At 39.5% G+C, this 20,834-nt stretch overlaps 1 protein-coding gene across 2 annotated transcripts in view; it reads right to left on the reverse strand.

Annotated features, from left to right (window-relative positions):
• GPC6 (glypican 6) overlaps window positions 1-20,834 on the reverse strand; it is a 900,996-nt gene that overhangs the window by 37,243 nt on the left and 842,919 nt on the right. Inside the window, exon 7 of one of the 2 annotated variants that reach the window (XM_026708353.2) lies at window positions 14,482-14,511. The exons of the other annotated variant lie outside the window; for it this stretch is intronic. Coding sequence (XP_026564138.1) covers window positions 14,482-14,511 — 30 coding nt within the window. The remainder of the gene's footprint in view (window positions 1-14,481; window positions 14,512-20,834) is intronic. 2 annotated transcript variants of the gene reach the window in all.

Below are 20,834 nucleotides of genomic sequence, written 5' to 3' on the forward strand. Positions count from 1 at the left end.
CTACAAAGGAAATAGTGGAGCTTTGTATTCACATTCTGGTTGCATTCTTGACTTTTCTGACATATTCTGTAGCTTTTCAATGACAGGATATTTTTTTTCTTTTTGGAGAAGAAATACTTCCAATTTTTGAAAAGCTAGCTGTCTGAACAGTCCTTTGGCAGCTTTGTTGAGTTAGCAGTGCCTTCACTGGTAATAGGGGTAGACTTGATACCTAATTTTTCAACAAATGCTTTCTTTTTTATGAACTGCTCTTGTGAGATGCTCCATAACTGCAAAAATCAATGGTAATAAAATAACGCACGAGGTCACTATATTGTTGCTACTGCTAGCCTGTGTGCTGTCCTAGGCTGAAAATGAGGATGAAGCAGCATTACCTCTGTGCTAAAAGTAATCCCTCATAAAAGGATTCATTCTTATCACTGTGTTAAAAACAAAATATATCCAGGCAAACCAAATGTGTCACCCTAAATTTATATTCCTGTGTTTGACTTCTTTATTTTCCTAGAAAACTATAAGGATAAACTGAACAATTTTCATGTACAAGCCACATGTTGTTAAAATCTCAGAAGTTGGGATGTGGGTTTGAGTCTCTTCGGTGACAGACCGAAATCCGCGATCGTGCGTGGTTTCGATCTGTGCTTGCCGCCAGAGCACCCCGAGTGGGCTGGTTTCGGGGCTAAGCCACCCCATAGACATGGTGAAGAAGGGGGAGACTGCCAGCAGGGTCGAGGAGAGCCGCATCTCTCTTCCCCAGCTGGCCATTACTCCCTTTCCCGAAGGTGGTTGCAGCGGTGCTCAGAAATGGCCACCTCAAAGAAGAACTGAACCGGAAAAGAATGTGCAGGAGGAAGATAAGAAGAGAAAGTTTTGGTTGACTGGGTTAAATCGAAAAAACAACAACGTAAGGTACCCTGGAATTTAAATTTAATAACATTGTTCCTGAAGAAGATTTTGAAGCTGCGAAGGAGAGAGAGAAGGGAAAGGATTAGGTTTTTTTTCTTCCCTTCCTTATACTGACAGCTAAGAGACTTAAGCAAGAAATTGAAAAAAAATCCACTTTGACATTAATAGGCATCTAAGCTGAAAATAAAAGTCAAAGGGATAATAAAGATTTCTGGATATTTAAAATTTTTAAAAGCAGGAAAGGAGAAAAAAATAGAATAAAAGGGCAGGATCTGAAAAAATGGAGGAGACTGCCTGGAACTAAGGAATGGAACTGTAACTAAAAGGAACTTACAGTGAAATTTTAACAAGATTCCTCAAAGATACATTTTAACTGAAACTTGGTAACAAAATAATAGAACCCCAGGAAGAGAAAGTGGAAAAAAGAAGCAAGAAGAAACAGCCTTGGGTTATTTGGATTACTTGGTGATTTTCGTTTTTTGCATCTAGATGACTAAAATTAACCAGATGGTTGTTTAAAAGTCTTTAAAATGGTATCACTCTTAGAAGAACTGAAAATGGAACTTAAAAAATGGAAAGAAGATGCACAAGAAGGGAGAGGTTCTTTGGGCTTTATATTTCAATCCTTAGAAATGGAGATCTGGAACTATGAGAAACAACAAGAAACGTTTGCAGAACAAGAAGATTGGGACAAAGAAGAAGCCATCTTTAATGATCAAATAATTTTAAGTGGGGGAGAAAAAGAAAAGGGGGGAAACAGAGTGAAAGGTTTAAGACTAGAAAAAACAACCAAAAAGAAGAACAATTTGAAAGATAAGTATAATATTAGAAAGCAACAGAAGTGGGGATTACAGATGAGAGAGTTTGAAGTAGAGAGATGAGGGGGTAAAAAGGGGAGGGAGAAGAAGAGGGGGAAGAAGGCAAGGAAAAGAATTTGTAAAAGACAGAAACAAGAAATGGAGAAACAGGGAAAAGATATAAGGATTGTAACCATAAGTTTGTTTAGAGATAATGGGTGAAAATTTAATTGCAAAAGGGATTCTGCAAAGGTACATAAGATAGCATTGTTATATTACAAACAGAAATAATTTTAGAAAATATGATTAAAATGATGATAAAATATTTACTGTAATGTAGTGGAATGTTTGTTAATAAATAAATGAATTAAAGCGATTGAGAGAATTAAATGGGAACATTTTAATTATTAGTAATGATTTATAAAAATATAAGTGAGAAATATGGAAAAAAAAGAATTAATTATGGAAAGTTTATAAGTGTTCCCAAGGAAGTATGATATTTAATTGAAAAGAAATGTTAAAGATATTAAGATTTTAATGAATATTAATGATAGAATTGAATTGGAATGGAATGTGTGTTTTATTTACATATATATATAATTTTTTCTTTTTAAGTATATAGTGTGTATTTTAAGAATGTACCAAGCAGAATTCGATTGGAAGTTATGTATTATATTGAATGCTATAATCTTAAAGGTATACATTGAAGCTTAAATAAGAGTTTGAATAGATACAATTAAAAGATATAAAGGTATCATACTCCAATTGGTAACTACAGGGAAAAATTTGTTTAATAAGAAAAGATAATATGAAATTGAAACAGGACAGACAAAAGTATAAATATAATAATTTGAATTGAGATGAGATAATTAAACTAAAGTTGAGAAAATTAAAAGAGGGGAAAACTATGTAGAAAATATAAAATGGTAATAAGATATGGAATAGAATATAAAAATGAGCATGAAATTGAGTTTTGTGTCTGTGTGAAGAAGTGATAACCTGGGACCATGCTATTTTCAAAAAAAAGATGTTTTATTTGTATTTTGTTTTTGTGAAAACCCAAATAAAATTTTCAAAAAAAAAAGAAGTTGGCATGTAAGGGAAATATTGATATTCAACATATGAATATATAAGAAACCAGACTATTTGAATGACCAATCAACAGGGGAACCAATCAGCTGCTCAGAATTTAAATATAGCTCCAAACAAACAACCAATCACAGAAGACATTTATAAGCCAAGGAGAATAGAACAAGGGAATCCTGCTGATGTTCATTCAGAAACTAAATTGAAACAAGCTTGAAGAGCAAACCATTGCCAAAATCTAAAACCCAAGCTACACATATTGTCAACTTGTAAAACATTCCTGGCTTGCTCTTGAGTTGCCATAAGAAGGAGCTGGAGGGGAGATCTGATGGAGCAGTTCATTGCTATGACCAGAAGCACCTTCCACACATATCTTTCTCCAGATTGTGTCTCAAGTTACCAAGTCCAGTCAGAGAGGCGTGTTTTACATAGCCCACGAAAGTGTTTCATTGGAGAATGGGATTTATGACACAACCTGGAAGGAGGGGGAAACAGGGTCATAGGTGAGCAGTAAATTATATAGGGCAGAGCTGACTGCACTTGGGAAAAGTGCCTACATGTTGCTCCTAATAAATAAACGGATTTCTTTTGCAACTTAGCTCGAGGCTCATGAATTAATTAGTGCATTTGTCGGAACTCTGACAAGTATTTTCTATTATTTCAAAATATTTACCTCAGTTTCTAATTTGTTTCAGTATATTCCCAGCATATTAGCAGTCTCCTATCTGAGTATAATACAGGCTTTTGGGAGGAAAAAAAATAGTTTCAATCATGGAGACAGTCTATGAGGAAGAGGGATGAGAGTCCCCCATTCTCTACCCTTCTATGCAATGTAATCTTCCATTAACCCATTGGCTGTTCAGGTATACAATAAACCAGCAACAATGAAGACACATGACTTCTAAACAGCATCAGATCAAAACACAACTGAAAGTTCATTTCTGTTAACGACCAATAAAAATACATTCTGTGTTAGGGGATAACTTTGCTCAGTTTTTTTTATAGAATGTATTTTTATTGGTCAATGAATGAAATAAAGTTTCTGTACTGTTCTACCAGAAACCACTCTCCAAAAGAGCACTAAACCAGGACAAAAAGATTTATAATAAATGATTAAAAATATTTGCCAGCAAAAGAAGGCAGTCCCTTTATAAAATGATTCCAGCCTCTCTCTGTATATATATTAATGGTCAAATAAACAGAGACCTTTTATTTTTCCTGCAGCAACTATGGAAAAGCAAAACAGAACCCCTAAATTGAGACTAGCTACAAAGAACGGAAAAGAAAAGAGGGTAAAACTAGACAGAGACAAGACAAGGAGAAGAGGCAATTTAACAGGAAAGTTAGCAAGAAGAAGAAAAAAGCTCTGTTTAGAGAATAGGAAGGATTTATATTTAACCAATGGGATGATACTATTGTGTCCCAAGTTGGCTGGTAACCATTCTATTTATAAACACTCAAAATGCTTCTTTTCAACAGCTATACTTCATTAATATAAGATAATCTTCATCACAGTCCTCAGATCATCTTGATATAAGAATTTACTTCTCTCAACAAAGCTTTTATTCTTCAAAATAAGATTATGTAGATCAGTTCTTCCTTTGCTTATTTCTCCTCCTGTCCCACAAAGAGGAGGAGGAGGAAGAAAAAAAAAATAACCGTACTCATTTCTCCTTCACACTTTCACACTCATCACGGAAATAAAGGAACATTGTAGCCCCCAACAAGTGCAGGTTCCTGAACAAGGATTGTTGGCAACTCTAAATGATGATGTATGAAGGAGAGGCAGGGAAATTTGATTTTTCTCAGAGGAGGCTGACACTACAAAACTGAGTGGAACAGAAAAATTGGTTTGACTAAGCAAACATGACATGCAAGTCATAAAAGGAGCAGCGCTTACAATATGAAACATCAACATGTCTCATTGCTGCAAATATATGGTTGAAAGCAGAATGACGTTTAAATGACAGCGGTACATATGTTGTCCTCATTATCTTTTATCTGCTTGTCCTTCTGCTCATTTTATATATGCCAATATACTCCCGAGGCCTAGGCATTTCTGTGCCACAAAATGGCCATAGGTAAGATGCAATTTATAGCCTAAAAACTGCTAACCTTTTTTTTTTAGAATTGTTTTTTTTTTTACAAATTATTTCTTTTAAAAGTAAGGTCTTTTCTCCAACATTTGGTGGAAATTGGAAAAAAACAACAACAACCCCACATTGCTGTGGCTGGTCAGTTATCAGTGACTAGAGGGATTTGTTTTTCCGTAGGAAATGGTTCATAGTTGCTGAATGGAGTGGAAGCTTTTGCCTGCAATGAAATGAAATACAGCACGCTTGAACAGGTACAAGACAAAAACTATGCTCTTGAAATATTGCAGAAAAGCATGGGTGAAGTTGCCTCCCCATGACCTGGCTGTGGATAGATCAGAAGCTTGTGCCTTTGAGCCCTGGAGAAATGGTCAGTGGTTGGTACTCACCCTGCAACACACTGATCATATGGATCAGTCCACAGACACTTGAGAAAATTGTGGTTGGCGTTGTGGGGAAACCAGACAGGAATTACAACCTAATTCTACTTTACTGTAAAGCTACATTGATAGAATCTTGCAAGCATGAAAGTATTTCTCTCTCCCAAGATCTCCTTTATATTTCATGAAACCAGGAAGCATTCCTCCTGAGCCCCTTGCTCAACCAATATTCAACCAAGCTGTGGGTTATGCCATTTCTTATCTGACCACCTTGGCAGTTCCATCTCCCAACGTCTTTCCTGGAGCAGGTAAGATATCACTGGCATGCAATTATCAGATGTCAACATCTTGCCAGACTACATCTATCTCATGGTTTTACTGGGTATCTTCCCTCTTTGATTATGGGAATTTTTCATAAATGAAACATTCAGCTTCAACTTCAACAATACAAGAGCACACAACAGATACAAACTCAATGTAAACCGCTCCAAACTTAATTGCAGAAAGTACGACTTCAGCAACAGAGTGGTCAATGCCTGGAATGCATTACCTGACTCTGTTGTTACATCCTCTAATCCCTCACTCCTTCAACCTCAAACTATCCACTATTGACCTCACCCCATTCCTAAGAGGTCTGTAAGGGGTGTGCATAAATGCACAATCGTGCCTACCGCCCTTGTCCTATTGTCCAAATTTATTCGTACCTATTTCCTGTATTCTTACTCATGTTTATACTTATGCCTATTATCTTGTAAGCGATTGACAAATCAAATAAATAATAAATAAATGAATTGTGGGAATGTAGAAGATATAACATACCGAAGTTTTGGAAATGTATTTCACTATCAAGTTCCAAGGTGCTTTTTCAGGAGGCAACTGAACTTTCTTGTTTTTTCTTTGAAGATGTTTCACTTCTCATGAGATATGGAAAGTCTTCAAAGAAAAAAAGAAACTAAGTCCAGCTGCCTCCTGAAAAAGCCCCTTTGGGACAACCATGACCTGGATGACTGAGAATCTCTACAAGCTTTTAGCTATACAATTTGGGATGAACACCCTTTGAATTGGTTGGGGAGTATGAATGGATTTCCAGAGGGGGTGGGGGAAATTGCAGACTGCAGGAACCAGAAACACTACTCAGGTGACTCTGAGGACACAAATAAACCCCCAAGTGTTTCAATGACCCTCTAAAAAGAATGCAAATGACCAGCTGTCTGCAACGAATATAAACTCTTCCATTCCCCACTATCCTCTCAGCGCTGAAGAAGCTTCTTGGATGAGAAGTGAAACGACTTCAAAGAAAAAACAAGAAAGTCCGGTTGCCTGCTGAAAAAGGGGTCAAGCTATTTTCTAAAGCACCCGAAGGCCAGACAAGGAATAATGGATGGAAACTGAACAAGGATTTAACCTGGAAATAAGGAGAAACTTTCTGACAGTAAGAACAATCAACCCATGGAACAGCTTGCCCTCGGAAGTTGTGGGAGCGCCATGACTTGAGACTTTCAAGAAGAGATTGGACTGCCATTAGTCAGAAATGGTGTAGGGTCTCCCGCTTGGGCGGGGGTGGGTGGGTTGGACTAGATGATCTACAAGGTCGCTTCCAACCCTGATTATCTGTTAAATCTCTTAAGCACCTTTGGGACAACCATGACCTGGATGACTTGAGAATCTTTATGGACTTTCACTATGAAGCTATAAAGTTTGGGCTATAAGACATGACAACTATGGGTGCATACAGCTGACTTGAAATCCGGCCCCGGGCCTTGAGTTTGACACCCCTGGTGTAGTCACTCCCCATAACAGCAGGCAGTACATTCTTGGTGTGAGCCAGGCTGCTTGTATTTTTATGTGGTAGAACCAGTCAGCCTACCTGGGTGCTTTGCTGGTGAAGCTTGGGAAGCATCTTGTTCTTTTATGACTTGGCTATTGCAGTAAGGCCTCTTTGGAATAGGGAAGGGCACATAATGCTCCCAACATTTTCCTGTTGCTCTAGCAGGAAAGCAGCTACAAAGAATTTTCCAGAAGGCACCTTCCTTGACGTTTTAATCCAGGGGTTCCCAAAGGTAGCAACTTTAAGACTTGTAGACTTCAACTCCAGAATTCTCCTGCCGGCTATGCTGGCTAGATAATTCTGGGAGTTTGAAGTCCATAAGTCTTAAAGTTGCCATATTTGGAGACCTCTGTTGTAATCAGTTGGAGAGGAGTCTTCTTCAACATGGGAACCTCCTGATGTGTGGATATCATTTCCTATCTGGCCTTTCTGCTTTCTTACATGCTTTCTAGAAATAGTGCTGAGCAGAGCTGGACAGCTTCATTTCATCCATGTACCACAAGATTTGACCTTGCCACCTGTGTTTTAAACACTTAAAAATATATGCCGGGAAAAAAATCATCTGAATTCAGGAGACATGTAGGAAATCTTTTTGAAGCACACTTGGTTTCACATTTCTGATTTGGTTTGTGACCTTCTATTTCAAGATGTATATAGGACTTCTAATTTAATCCAAGTGAAAAGTGATACGTCTGCTAATTTCAGCTTTACGAATCCAGCAGGGAACTGGAAACTACACTCATAGTTACACAAGCAGATGGAATAACAGGTCTATAAATTCTATACCAACTTCATAATCAATCTTTCCTTCCTTCCTTCCTTCCTTCCTTCCTTCCTTCCTTCCTTCCTTCCTTCCTTCCTTCCTTCCTTCCTCCCTCCCTCCCTCCCTCCCTCCCTCCCTGCTTTTCTTCTCTGCTTCCAGCAAGTATGTGGAGCAGAGTTATAACAACCTCTCTCCTCACTGATTACCAGAAATACTCTCTTCAAAAGCCTAAACCATCCCACCCCCACAACTCTAAACAAGCACAACGTTTTACCCACAGGAAAATGAGTGAAGAGAGAAAAGACTGGACTTGGAGAGAAGAGAAGACTTTGTGGAGAACAAAGTTTTACATTAAAACTTTAACATAAAAACTTTAACCTTAGACTGTCTACTATTGACCTCACCCCTTTCCTAAGAGGCCTGTAGGGGGCGTGCATAAGCGCACCAATCGTGCCTACCGTCCCTGTCTTATTGGATTTTTAAATTTTTTTCTTATAAGTATCTATCTCATGTATTCAAACCTATATTTATTCTTATACCTGTATCTTGTAAGCGATTGACAAATCAAATAAATACATGGATGCAAAGTTTACTGAGTTCAGCTGACTCGCGTGGCTGTGTATTGGAAAGAGAGGAGCCCTTTGCTTTGTTATGCTGAAGAGATGGGAGACAAATCACAGCAACTCTGCATTTATTATCTCTTTCTTGTCTCTATATCAACTGAACTCTTTTTAATTTTTCAATATCAATTGTATAGTTCTTTTTGCCATTAACTGTGCATATTTTCAAATATATAATTGCAAAATGAAATAGGTGCGAATGTGTGGTGGGGTTTCTGCAAGAGATATTATTTCTTTTCTTTTCAGCTGAGATCCCCCCCAGTTTTCATTCATCTATCTTTTTTTAAAAATATATATGTGGATTACAAACTACCGTATATCTAAAGAGCACCCTTCTTTATATTTAAGACGCATTTCAACATTAGCTACAGGCAGATGTGATATTCAGCAGGTTCTGACCAGTTCTGGAGAACCGGTAGTGGAAATTTTGAGTAGTTCAGAGAACCGGCAAATACCACCTCTGACTGGAGATTTTACAGTATCCTTCCCCTGCCACGCCCACCAAGCCACGCCCACAGAACCGGTAGTAAAATAATTTGAATCCCACCACTGGCTACAGGGAGAATTACGAACTCCTAGAACTAAGGAGAAATTTCCTGATGGTGAGAACAATTAACTGGTGGAATGAATTGCCTTCAGAAGTTTCCAGCTTCATCACTGGAGGTTTTTAAGGAGAGATTGTCCAGAATGGTATAGGATCTCCTACTTGAACAGGAGGTTGGACCAGAAGGTCCAAGGTCCTTTCCAACTCTGCTTCCAATCCTTCCTTCCTTCCTTCCTTCCTTCCTTCCTTCCTTCCTTCCTTCCTTCCTTCCTTCCTTCCTTCCTTCCTTCCTTCCTTCCTTCCTTCCTTCCTTCCTTCCTCATTAAAATATTTATCTAATTATGGCACATGCCCATAAATAATGTATATCTCCACAGACAATACTGATGTCCATTACAAGCAAACTCGAAGAATATTTGAGGATATACTGTACGTTTAGCTTGGGAGCCATCTTTTCATTTACCATAAACTGCCTTCCTATTACAATTCTGCCTGTCAAGAGCAAAATCCACAACAATGCCTTTTCTGTTCTATCTCTTCACAGGACTGCATTTCTTAAATTAAAAAAAAAAAGGCTGAAACTGGCTTTCAAGAAGAAGTGTCATGAAAGTAGCCAAAGAATTGTGTTTGCAGCCTTGGTTTGGATTTGCAGATACCAACTTAGAAATAATTGCTATACTGGAATGTACAGTAAGTAAAAAGATTCTACATGGATGGACCACTTTAAATGGCCTTTCGCCCTTTTATTTTTAATGCCGTTTGATCAGGACAGCTCTTCAAAGAGAGACTACCTTTAAAGGAATTCTCGCTATAAAATGTACAGCCATTTCTCCAAGAATTCCCAAGAGTTGTATAAATTAATTAATTAATTAAAAGCTCCACAATGAGAATGAGAGAAAGAGAGAGACAGAGACAGAGAGACAGAGACAGAGACAGAGACAGAGACAGAGAGAGAGAGAGAGAGAGAGAGATCAAATTTAAGTCTATTAATTGGAAAAGAAATTCTGGATTCTGACACCAATTAAATCAGGCTTAAGAATTAAGAACCCTCAGTTCCTCTGTTGTTCTGCTAATGAAAGTCAGCTGGCTGTATAAATCTAGCCAGATGACATGTTATATTTTCCTGGGCAAGGATCAAGCTACAGGAGGAAGAGATTCAATTTGAATACCCTTGATAACACAGGGAAAACAGTAGCCAGGAAAAAGTGGTAGAGAGACAGTCATGGGAAATAGCTTTTCATATATAAGAAGCACACAAAAACACATAAACATATGTTTTCATCATTCTCCAAAATGCAACAACTATATGTCAGATAGAATCTCCTAGAGGGGAGTTAAGCCAAGGGGTAAAGTGGTTTATCAATCTTGCCGCTCTAGGGAATCTTCATAGCTTTGTGTCCCTCTACGTTAATTTTACTTTCTCCTACCGAAAGCAAATGGGGAGTTGACAGACAAAACTATTCTAGAATTAACAAAAATGCAAGAAGTATTAGCTAAACGAAGGGATTTTTGAATCTGTCTAAGCAATGCCAAACTAACTGAATTTACCAAGCAGTGGGAAGAAACCTACTAACCATACAAAGTCTTCAGTGTGAACCTTGATTCTCCCCTTTCATTTTAGAGGTTCTTTAGAGGTTTTATTTTTAAAAAGAAACACTTTTTATGTTTGGTTTCTGACTTTTCTTTTTTAAAATGCATGTGCTAATGGTGTGAAGTGATATCTGTATTTCCGTGCTTTTAAATGGTCAGATCATGTCTTTTCCGGAATACTTTGTACTAATAGATATATAAATATATATTTTATTATAAATTATCAGTGAAATTAAAAATGTGCTGCCCAACATATAAATTGCCTTGCTGTTGTTTTTGCCAGGCATTCTATGGGAAACTAATTGTAGCATATTTATTTATTTTTTGTTGAAATAGGTTACTTCTGCTAAGGAATGAATTACACATCAAATCTTTCTCCACTTTCAAAATTTAAACTTGGAAACTGAAAGCCTGGTTTTCAATAAGCTTTGCAGCACTCACAGTACATTTCTTATTTGGCATATTATTAAGTACCAGAATTTGGAAATATTGGATGTGCTAATGGTCAATTTAAAAAATACGCCACAGCTACTTCGTTCTAGAAATTATTTTGCAGTTGGAGAAAGCATATATTCATCCTATTCAGCCCTTTTTTAACCAAGATCCTCAGCTAGGATCTGGTAGAATTTAACAAGGGTAATTTGTTTTGAGTTGAAGAACCTCAAGTTATAATTACAAATTTAGATCTAGAATAATTTTCTTTCTATGTTCATGAGTCCCTTGAGTCAAGTATTCTTGCAAATTTCCTCAAACCAACTCCAAGATCTTATTTCTTTTTTTTTAAATATTATTGAAAAATTTTAAATACTAACAGATAAAACAAACTAAAATCAAAAATAAAGGAACAGTAGAAAAGAGATGAAATAGATAATTCTGTTTTTGACAGAGACCAGTCAAACATTTTCCAGAAAGCCTTAAAAATAATCCAAGCACTGTTTCATGTTTCTTCTTTTCTTTTTGTCTAATTCTGTGTCTTCAAGTTGTGTTCGGGGAGTCGACTAATATTCTGTGCCTCAGCTGTGGTGGTAATGTGGGAAATTAATCATTCAATTTAATATATAATAAAATAAATAAATAACAAAAAGTTCCTGAAAGAATTTACCCATCAAAGAAGCTGCCAGCTGCACCTTCTTATGACCTTACTTGGTTCTTTTACCAAAATGCAAAGGTTTATCTTCCATCTTGCCTCTAGAGTTTGATCAATAAGACATCTGATTGATCAACCAACTGTGTGAGGTAAATCAGACTGAGAAAGAGCCAGTGTTCTCAAGGGAAATTCTTTAGCCAATGGGACAGGACTGGAATCAAGATCTTTCTCCAGCAGCTTAACTACTATAATATTATGGCTTGGAAATAATAGTAATAATACAAACGGTAAATCGTTAAATATTGTGGGACTCCCCAAATTCAAACAGATGAAGTCTTGGCTCATAACACACCAGATTTAACTGTGGTTGAACAAAAGAAAGTGTGGTGTGGAGATACCAGGGGATAATAGAATAGATTAGAAGACAAAAAATTAGAGAAGACCACTAATGATCAAAATCCAAAAGCTGAAGTTGAAAGATTATGTCGTTAAACCAGCTGTGGGGGTGCCAGGGGTTATTGGCATACTGGGTGCCATATCAAAAAATCTTAGATTGTGGGCTCACATTTAGCACCATGGGAAACTGAAATATCCCAGGATTATATCATGGTCTCTGTTGTTTAAAAGGTCAAGACAGCAGAACTACATATTTTGAGGAGGGCCTTGTTTGCTTATAAATCCCTGCCTGCCTGCCTGCCATATGCCTTCTGAGGTTCATTTAGTTCATCCCAGCAAGTCACCATCAGTTATATGGACGGCTGCCATGCTGAATGTTTCACCCATGTATTACATCTACCAGTAAATCTGCTACACCGTGGGTGTGCCTGCAAACGATCCCTTGATTTGGCCAGTTTGTAAAGAGCACTTGGGCAGCACAATACAATAGCTGTAAACACATCTAATTTTCCTATGCTTCTACATTTCAGATTGTGGATACTTTCGGTAAGATGGGTTTTTTTTTCATTGTCTAGACATGGTCAAGACTGCCACTTTTTCATAACTGTACCTTAAGAACAGCAGGAACAGTATATAAACGTAGAAAATCCACACATGGGCAAAAATTACCATCTGTCAATTGCAAAAGGTGGTGTGGCCTTTTGCAATCGACAGATGGGAATCTATCCATACACCACACCGATACATCATGCCCCCCCAGGTTCTTGGGAACAACTTGATGCACATGAAAGCCAACACTAGTTAAAAAAAACTGGCACCTGTAATTTCACATGTTGTGTATAAACATAAAAGGTTTGCTGAGACGATGCCATTCAAAGAACAACAACTCTCTATCCCAGATCCTTGGGAAGGACTTGATGGTAAATCCCGAGTTTGGGATGTGGCCTTGGTAGAGGGGAGCTGCCTGTCAAACCCCAAACCTGGGGTTTGCCATATCGGGGGGGGGGGGAAGGAACCCCTGCACTGGTGATGGATGGTGGCAGTCCAGAGGCTGCAGCAGTGAGCATCTATTCCAAGGAGTGAGCCGAGAAACAGCTGTTCGGTGGGGAAGCGGGGCACCACAAGACCAACAGGCTGCCGGGATTTGAGGTGGCAGCAATGAGCATCTGATCAGCAGGGAGTGAGCTGAGGAGCAGCTGTTTGTCAGGGCCATAGATCAGCCGAATGGTGTTTAATCAGCTTGGCCGATGAACAGCTGAGAGAATGAGCGAGGACTGTGGCAGTGGAGGGGCATGGCTTGACCAGTTGAAATGTGCTGGGAGGCAGAAGGTCCCAGCACTGACTTTACATCCTGTTTTGTTTTTGGAATTTATTGTGTGCCAGAATCTGGCTCATTAAATCCAGTAAGCCCCAAAATGCATGGCGTCTTAATGCTGGTTTAGGTCCGCAGCTTGGACCATTGAGACTTGATAGTTGGATAAAAATGCCCAGCCCAATCCAATCTAAACATCTGGCTGTCTGTATAATTATAACCATAATAATTAGTTGGAAGATAATGGCCACTGTAAATGGAGCTGAGCTGGGTGTCCTGAAGTGAGGAGGAGTGCCAGAGGAGTAATACCTCCTTAAAAAACCTTGGTCCAGCTGGCTCGGTGGTAGCAGCTCTTAAGGGCCCCTTTGCAGGGTTACAGGAGAAGATGGTCAACAGTTTTGAAGGTGGAAGAGGGCTTTATGTCCCAACAGCAGATAAAACGGTAGAACCATCTTCTAGGAGAAGGGAAACTCCGATTTCAAACCTCCACTGCCTTGTGGCTATATCTATTATTGGAAAAGGCTTCAGGAGTCAACCTCGAGGCCAAATCCAGAGCCGGAGTCCTGGAAACAGTTTGTGACTGTGTACAATCATGTTCTGGTAACTCCTGCGACGCAGCTGGAACTCATCGTATTGGCTCTGCCGTTCCATTAGACTATTTCAGTGATATGGAGAGGGAGGATCTGCTGCTTGGGTAACAGTTTATCCTCCATATTAAATTACCCAGTCCTCGTGCTCTGGAGAGGACACTCCAGTTTTGCATACAGCATTGAAACAACACCTGAAGTGGCAGTTACCAGTTTCACAGCACGACACCATGATCTCCTGAGACTGAAGGATGCCAATTCAAATTCAAATAATTATATGACCAACTCTCAGCATATCTAAACAAAGAGCGTAATAAGAATGAGAAGGGCTCAACCTAAGTATTAGTTTGCAAAAGCACTCTATAAATCAGATTATTTTGCAAGGAGGAGGGGAAAAAAAGATTGCTACGTGGATAACATTAGATGTCATTTGTCAGCAAAATCAGCAATATGTTAATGGGTATGAAAATCAAGAATAAGAATACCAGAGCTTACACCATGTTGCATTGTCTTCCAGATAGTCCTCTAGGAAGCAGGAGAGAAAAGGAAAAAAGAGGGAAAAATCAAGACAAAGTGTTAGGTTGCAAGAAGCAGAGAGCAGCAAAGAGGATAATGTATCAGTATCAGCAAGCTACAAGTAGTCCTTGGCTTACAACAGTTCATGTAGCAACTGTTTGAAATGGGAATGGCACTGAAAAACAGTGATTTATGACAATTGTTTTCATGCTTACAACCATTGCAGCATCACCGTGGTCATGGGATCAAAATTCAGACGCTCAGCAACTGATTCGTATTTATGATTGTTGTACTGTCCTGGAGTCATGTGATTTCCCCTTTTGCCACGTCAGTGGGGAAGCCAGATTCATTCAACAACCGTGTTACTAACTTGACAACTTTACTTTACTTTACTTTATTGTCATTGCACCTCGTACAATGAAATCAAACACCATCTTCAGCGTACATCATGGCCATGGACATGAAAATAAACACAAACACACATCCTTCACCCTCCACACATTGAACCGAAAACCCCCAACACCTCACCAACACTGCATTATACAGCAGAATTCAAAAGAGCTACTGCCCTGGGATAGAAGCTGTTTTTCAACCTATTTGTCCTTGTTTTTATTATCCTGTACCATCTGCCAGATGGTAATAGTTCAAAAAAAGGGTTCCTAGGATAAGATGGATCTTTGAGAATGTTTTGAACTTTCTTAAGGCAGTACTCACTTTAACCACCGTGGCAAGAAAGGTCGTAAAGTGGGACAAAACTCACTTAACAAATGTGTCACTTAGCAACAGAAATGTTGGCCTCAATTGTGGCTGTAAGTCGAGGACTACCTGTACTGTGAATGGAGTTTAATTATGCATGCTGTGATGACGGACAATATATACATATGCAGTCAGCCTTCCGTATTACGCTAAACTCTTTAAAAGACTTTTAAGTGCATGTTTTCCTTTTTTTTTCTCTACTTCCCACTGAATGCAAAACCAGTTTATCGTATTATAATTGCCAGCATTACTAACCGTATCTTTGCCAATTCATCGCTCCTACTTGGTTCCGTAAGTCTGATCCTACTGGATTGTTCCAAGGCCCTTCTGCCATAAATAGGCATTAAAAAAAAAAAGACTGAAAATTTCTCTGAATATTTTGCTTCCCATACTAATTTTATATACCACACAAAACCGTCAGGTTGCTGTCGTGTGATGTATCGTGACGTTTTCCCCCTTCACGGAGCTGAGGTGGGCGTGGTCTGCACATGATGCACCCGGCCTGTGGGCCGCCAGTTTGGCAACCCTGCTCTAGGGAAACTATGCAATATCATAAGGGAGAGTAGTTATACATGGTTCCATGCATCCAGTGGTGGTATTCTATCGGTTCAGTCGAACCGGTAGTAAAAAAAAAAAAATGCTACCGATTCAGCCAAACTGATATTTTTGACAATCAGCTGTGCCGCACAATTTAGATTGGCTAGGAAGCAGGAAATCATTGGATTTCTTGCTTTCTTGCTCATCTCAATCATGTAGCACAGCTGATCCCCTCCCCCGCTGTTGTACTTACTTTGCCAGGAGACTTCCCTGAGGCCCAGTAGGCAAAAAATGAGGCACGAGAGGGGGTGCTACGAAAGGAAAAAAACCATCACATAGCCATGCCCACCCAGTCACATGCCCATCCGGTCACATGTCCACCTGGCCACGTCCACAGAACCGGTAGTAAAAAAAATTGAATCCCACCATGTATGCATCCATTCATTTGATTGGGTGAAAGGGTGGGGACGACAACTATGTCCTTCATCACCTCTCCGTGTGCATTTTTGTATGTCTAAACCTTACAAGTTTACACCATGAGCAAGACCTCCAAGGTCTCTTTCAGCCCTATGATTCTAACCACAAACAGGGCATTCAAAGACATAACCTGGAAAGGTTCAGAGTGATAGGAAGAAAGAAAAAAAGTTTGAAAAAAGTAGTCCTGATGTCATATCTGTTTATCTATACAGCGGAAAAAACCCCACAACTTCAGTTTTCCTGCCTTTGTATGTGTTTGTGTGTATGTACCTTTGAGGCAGCCTTGACTCATCCTTGGTTACTCTCAGCAGTCTACTTGGCAAGACTTTCAAAAGTGGCCAGCTCTTTCCTCCTTCCTAGGGCCCAAGGTCACCCATCTGGCTTTGTGTCTATGTTGGGACGGCAACTCATGGTCTCTTAGCTTCTAGATTGGTATCTAACTATCGGGGTGGGATTCAAAAATCCTAGCAACCGGTTCGCTGACCAGTTGCTGGGTGGGTGTGGCCATGGTGGACGTGGCCTACTGAAACTTCTGGGAGGGCCGTTTTTCACCTTCCCCAGAGTCCAGAGGCTTCCCTCAGGCCTCTCAGAGGGTGAAAATGGCCTCCCCAGGCTCCAGAGGCCTTCCAGAAGCCGGAAACAGGCCTGTTTCTGGACTTCCAGAACTTCCGGGAGAGCCGTTTTTCACCCTCCCAGAGCCTCTGCACGGACCTTGCACTTATCTGCATCCAAAATAGGCTGCGTGGAGACCCCTGGAATGGGAGGGGAGGGCGGGGCCAGTCTGTTGGTTCAACTACTGGTTTGGCAAACCAGATGTAAATTTAACATCCAGTTTGCCTAATCACCACAACAAATTAAATCTCTTTCCTGCCCTGCCCTACCTTATTGCTCATTGTTGGGCCTAACATTTCTGATAGATTGCTTTCTGTCAGACTGAAATCTTATTTTTTTGAGGAAAGGGGGTGGGTCCCAATACAAAGATTTCTAATCTGGCTGAAAGCTTGATTAGAATAGAATAGAATTCTTTATTGGCCACGTGTGATTAGACACACAAGGAATTTGTCTCCGGTGCAAGGTATCGCGAAGGGAATGTGCAGCTTAACAACTGACAAAGGCAAGGGGCTTTTTTAAAGAGCTAACTTTACAACTATTGCCTTTCTCATTTATTTCACAACCAATTTAAGATCTTAAAGAATTTTAAAATCTGGAAAGAGTAGGGAAAATGTTCCATTTCTGTCTCTCCAATTGCTGAAATTGACACATTTTATTTGTGCTTTATCTTTGTCACAGGCCTGGTCCTTCCAATCTCAGAAGGTTCAGTGAAGGTCATCGACAGATGAATGGTATTTTTTTTTTCCTTACCTGACCTCAACAATCTGAAAACCTCTGTCTGAGGTGATCAGCTAAATAACCTTTTAAAAACCATTTTAGTTCGATCTCAAACATTCATGATTGATAGCAGTTTCCCCAACTCGGTATCCTCCAAAAAGGTTGGTTTAAAGCTCCCAAGACATCCCAAGTCAACATGAAATAGTACCAGGCTGAAAGATGCTAAAGATGTTGATTTATGAAGTAGGATTGCATAAGTATTATTTCTACTGTGCATTTTTAAAAATCTCTGTGTGTATTGATTTCTTTATTGGTGTGTTTTTATTACAGGTTCCAACTGATTTATTAGGTCTTTACTTGTCTCTTTGAAGATGTTTTATTTGCACAGAAAAATGATCAATACATTCATAAGTAAACATGAACAGCAAGCTTTAGCTTGCCTCTCCTAGTCCATCCCAAAGAAAAATGAAAAAAAAAAATGCAGCTAATTGGGAAGACTATTCATTTGTCTGCTGTTTCTGCAGAAATGCAAAAATGAATCTGGTAGAGTCAGAGAGAAATAAATGTCCCCCTAAAATTTAATGGCATCACGCAGAATAGATGGTCTTGCAGTGAGATTTGCTGAGGGCTAAAGATCCAAGGATGAGTCTCTACAACTGCTGAGATCCTGAGTTCAATTGGAATAAAGCTGAAAGGGACATCGGAGGTCTTCTAGTCCAAGCCCCCGTAAGCAAGAGACCCTATACCATTTCAGACAAGTGGCTCTTCAGTTTCTTTTGAAAAACCTCCAGTGATGAAGTACCTACAACTTCTGAAGGTAATCTGTTCTCCTGAATTCCAGGTTGCTTCTTTCATTGATAGGTTTCCATCCATTCTTTCTTGTCCTGCCCTGTGGTGGTTTGGAAAAATAAGTTGACTCCTCTTTGTAGCAGCCTCTCAAATACTGAAATACTGCTATCGCGTCACCCCAGTCCTTCTTTTCTCTAGGCTTGCCAAACCCAAATCCTGCAACTGTTCTTCATATGTTTTAGTCTCCAGGCCTTTACTCCTTTTAGTTGCTTCTTCTCTGCACTTTTTCCTGAAGTCTCAACATCTTTTTGTAGAATGGTGAGCAAAACTGGATGCACTATTCCAGGTGTGATCTTAGTATGGCTCTGTAAAGCGATACTAATATGTGATTTTGACTCTATGCCTCTGTTTATACAACCAAGGATTGTATTAGCTGTTTTGGCTGGTGCCACACACTGCTATTGCTCTAAAATATTTCTTCCCCTGTCTCTCAGCCCCTGCTCAATATAAAATGCTTATAGCCCAATTCTGCACAATTACCCCATCCCATAATGTTGGCCCACCGTAAGAATTTATGATAGTTCAATTCACACTTGTTGACTGAATTCTCCAAAGAATGTACTCAAGTTAGTCCATTTGAGCTGGCCTTTTTCAATGTTGTAAAATGCATTTAAAAAAAAACTCTCTTTGCTGCAAAACAATTTAGCAGTACTCTTGCAAATGTCCCCGGTAGAGACATGAAAGGTTCAAATTCTATTTTATAGCTTAGTTTTGAGTCTAGCAAGGTCAGGTAGCATATTGGGAATGTATTTTTATATTGGTAAAAGATATATTTGGGGGTTTGTTTGTTTTTTTGCTTTTCCCCAAAGGAGATTTTCTTTTTAATTTAATGCTGCAACTTTTCTGGAGTCATTCTCCATCATTTTGAAGAAAAAGAGCCGAACCAGTGGGTTGAAACCACGAGCAAAAAACAGATTTAGGATAGATATTAGGAAAAATTTTCTGATGGTAATTGCTACCAATGGGTGAGAGAAAGAATAAGCTGTTTCATGTTTCCATTTCAGCTCTTCAAAGACAGACTGGATAGCCACCTGTTCAAAATACTGTATGAGATTCTTCACTGAGCATGGATTGTATAAGATGGCCTGAGATACCTTCTGATTCTGTGGTTCTGTACAGTGGCTCCAAGAAGGCAAAACTCACTCTGCATAAGTATGAAAGCAATGCTACCTATCACGTGCACTTAAAATGCATCTTTGAAACTCTTTACTCTTTACTGAGCATCTAGAACAGGTGTGTCAAACTCATGTCACAGCAGCATCATGTGATGCTAAACTGGGCGTGGTTATGGCCAGCATGTTTTTTTACTACTGGTTATGTGGGTGTGGCTTGGTGGGCATGGCTTGGTGGGCATAACAGTGGAAGGATACTGTAAAATCTCCATTCCCACCCCACCCCATCTAACCTGCTTTCCAGCTCTGTTCTCATGTGTAGAGCAACAAAAGAAGACCCAGCCGATCAGCTGGGACTCAGGAGGCAGAGAACAGATGGGGGGAGAGAATAGATGGGGGCAGAGAATAGATGGGGGCCAGTCATAGGTGGTATTTGCCGGTTCTCCAAACGACTCAAAATTTCTGCTACCGGTTCTCCAGAACTGGTCAGAACCTGCTGAATACCACCTCTGAATAAAATAGAATAACAGAATTGGAAGGGACTTTGGAGGTCTTCAAGTCCAACCCCCTGATTAGGCAAGAAACCCTATACTATTTCAGACAAATGGTTGTCCAATCTCCTCTTTAAAACTTCCAGAGTTGGAGCATTCACAACTTCTGCAGGCCAGCTGTTCCACTGATTAATTGTTCTAACTGTCAGGAAATTTCTCCTTAATTCTAGCTTGCTTCTCTCCTTGATTAGTTTCCATCCATTGCTTCTTGTCCTGCCCTCAGGTGCTCTGGAGAATAGCTTGACTCCCTCAGTGGCATCCCCTGAGATATTGTAACACTGCTATCATGTCATCCCGGTCCTTCTTTTCATTAAACTAGACATACCCAGTTCCTGCAACTATTCTTTATATGTTTTAACCTCCAGTCCCCTAATCATCTTTGTTGCTCTTCTCTGCACTCTTTCTAGAATCTCAACATCTTTTTTACATTGTGGTAGCCAAAACTGAGTGCAGTATTCCAAGTGTGGCGTTAGGTGAAGGTTCCCCTCACACATACGTGCTAGTCGTTTCCAGCTCTAGGGGGCAGTGCTCATCTCCATTACAAAGCCGAAGAGCGAGTGCTATCTGAAGATGTCTCCGTGGTCATGTGGCCAGCATGACTAAATATCGAAGGCTCACAGAATGCTGCTACCTTCCCACCAAAGTGGTCCCTATTTTTCTACTTGCATTTTTACATGCTTTTGAACTGCTAGGTTGGCAGAAGCTGGGATAAGTAATGGGA

The sequence above is a fragment of the Pseudonaja textilis genome, chromosome 8 (genome assembly GCF_049901715.1).
Source record: "Pseudonaja textilis isolate UNSWEBS1 chromosome 8, rPseTex1.2, whole genome shotgun sequence".
Taxonomy (NCBI): domain Eukaryota; kingdom Metazoa; phylum Chordata; class Lepidosauria; order Squamata; family Elapidae; genus Pseudonaja; species Pseudonaja textilis.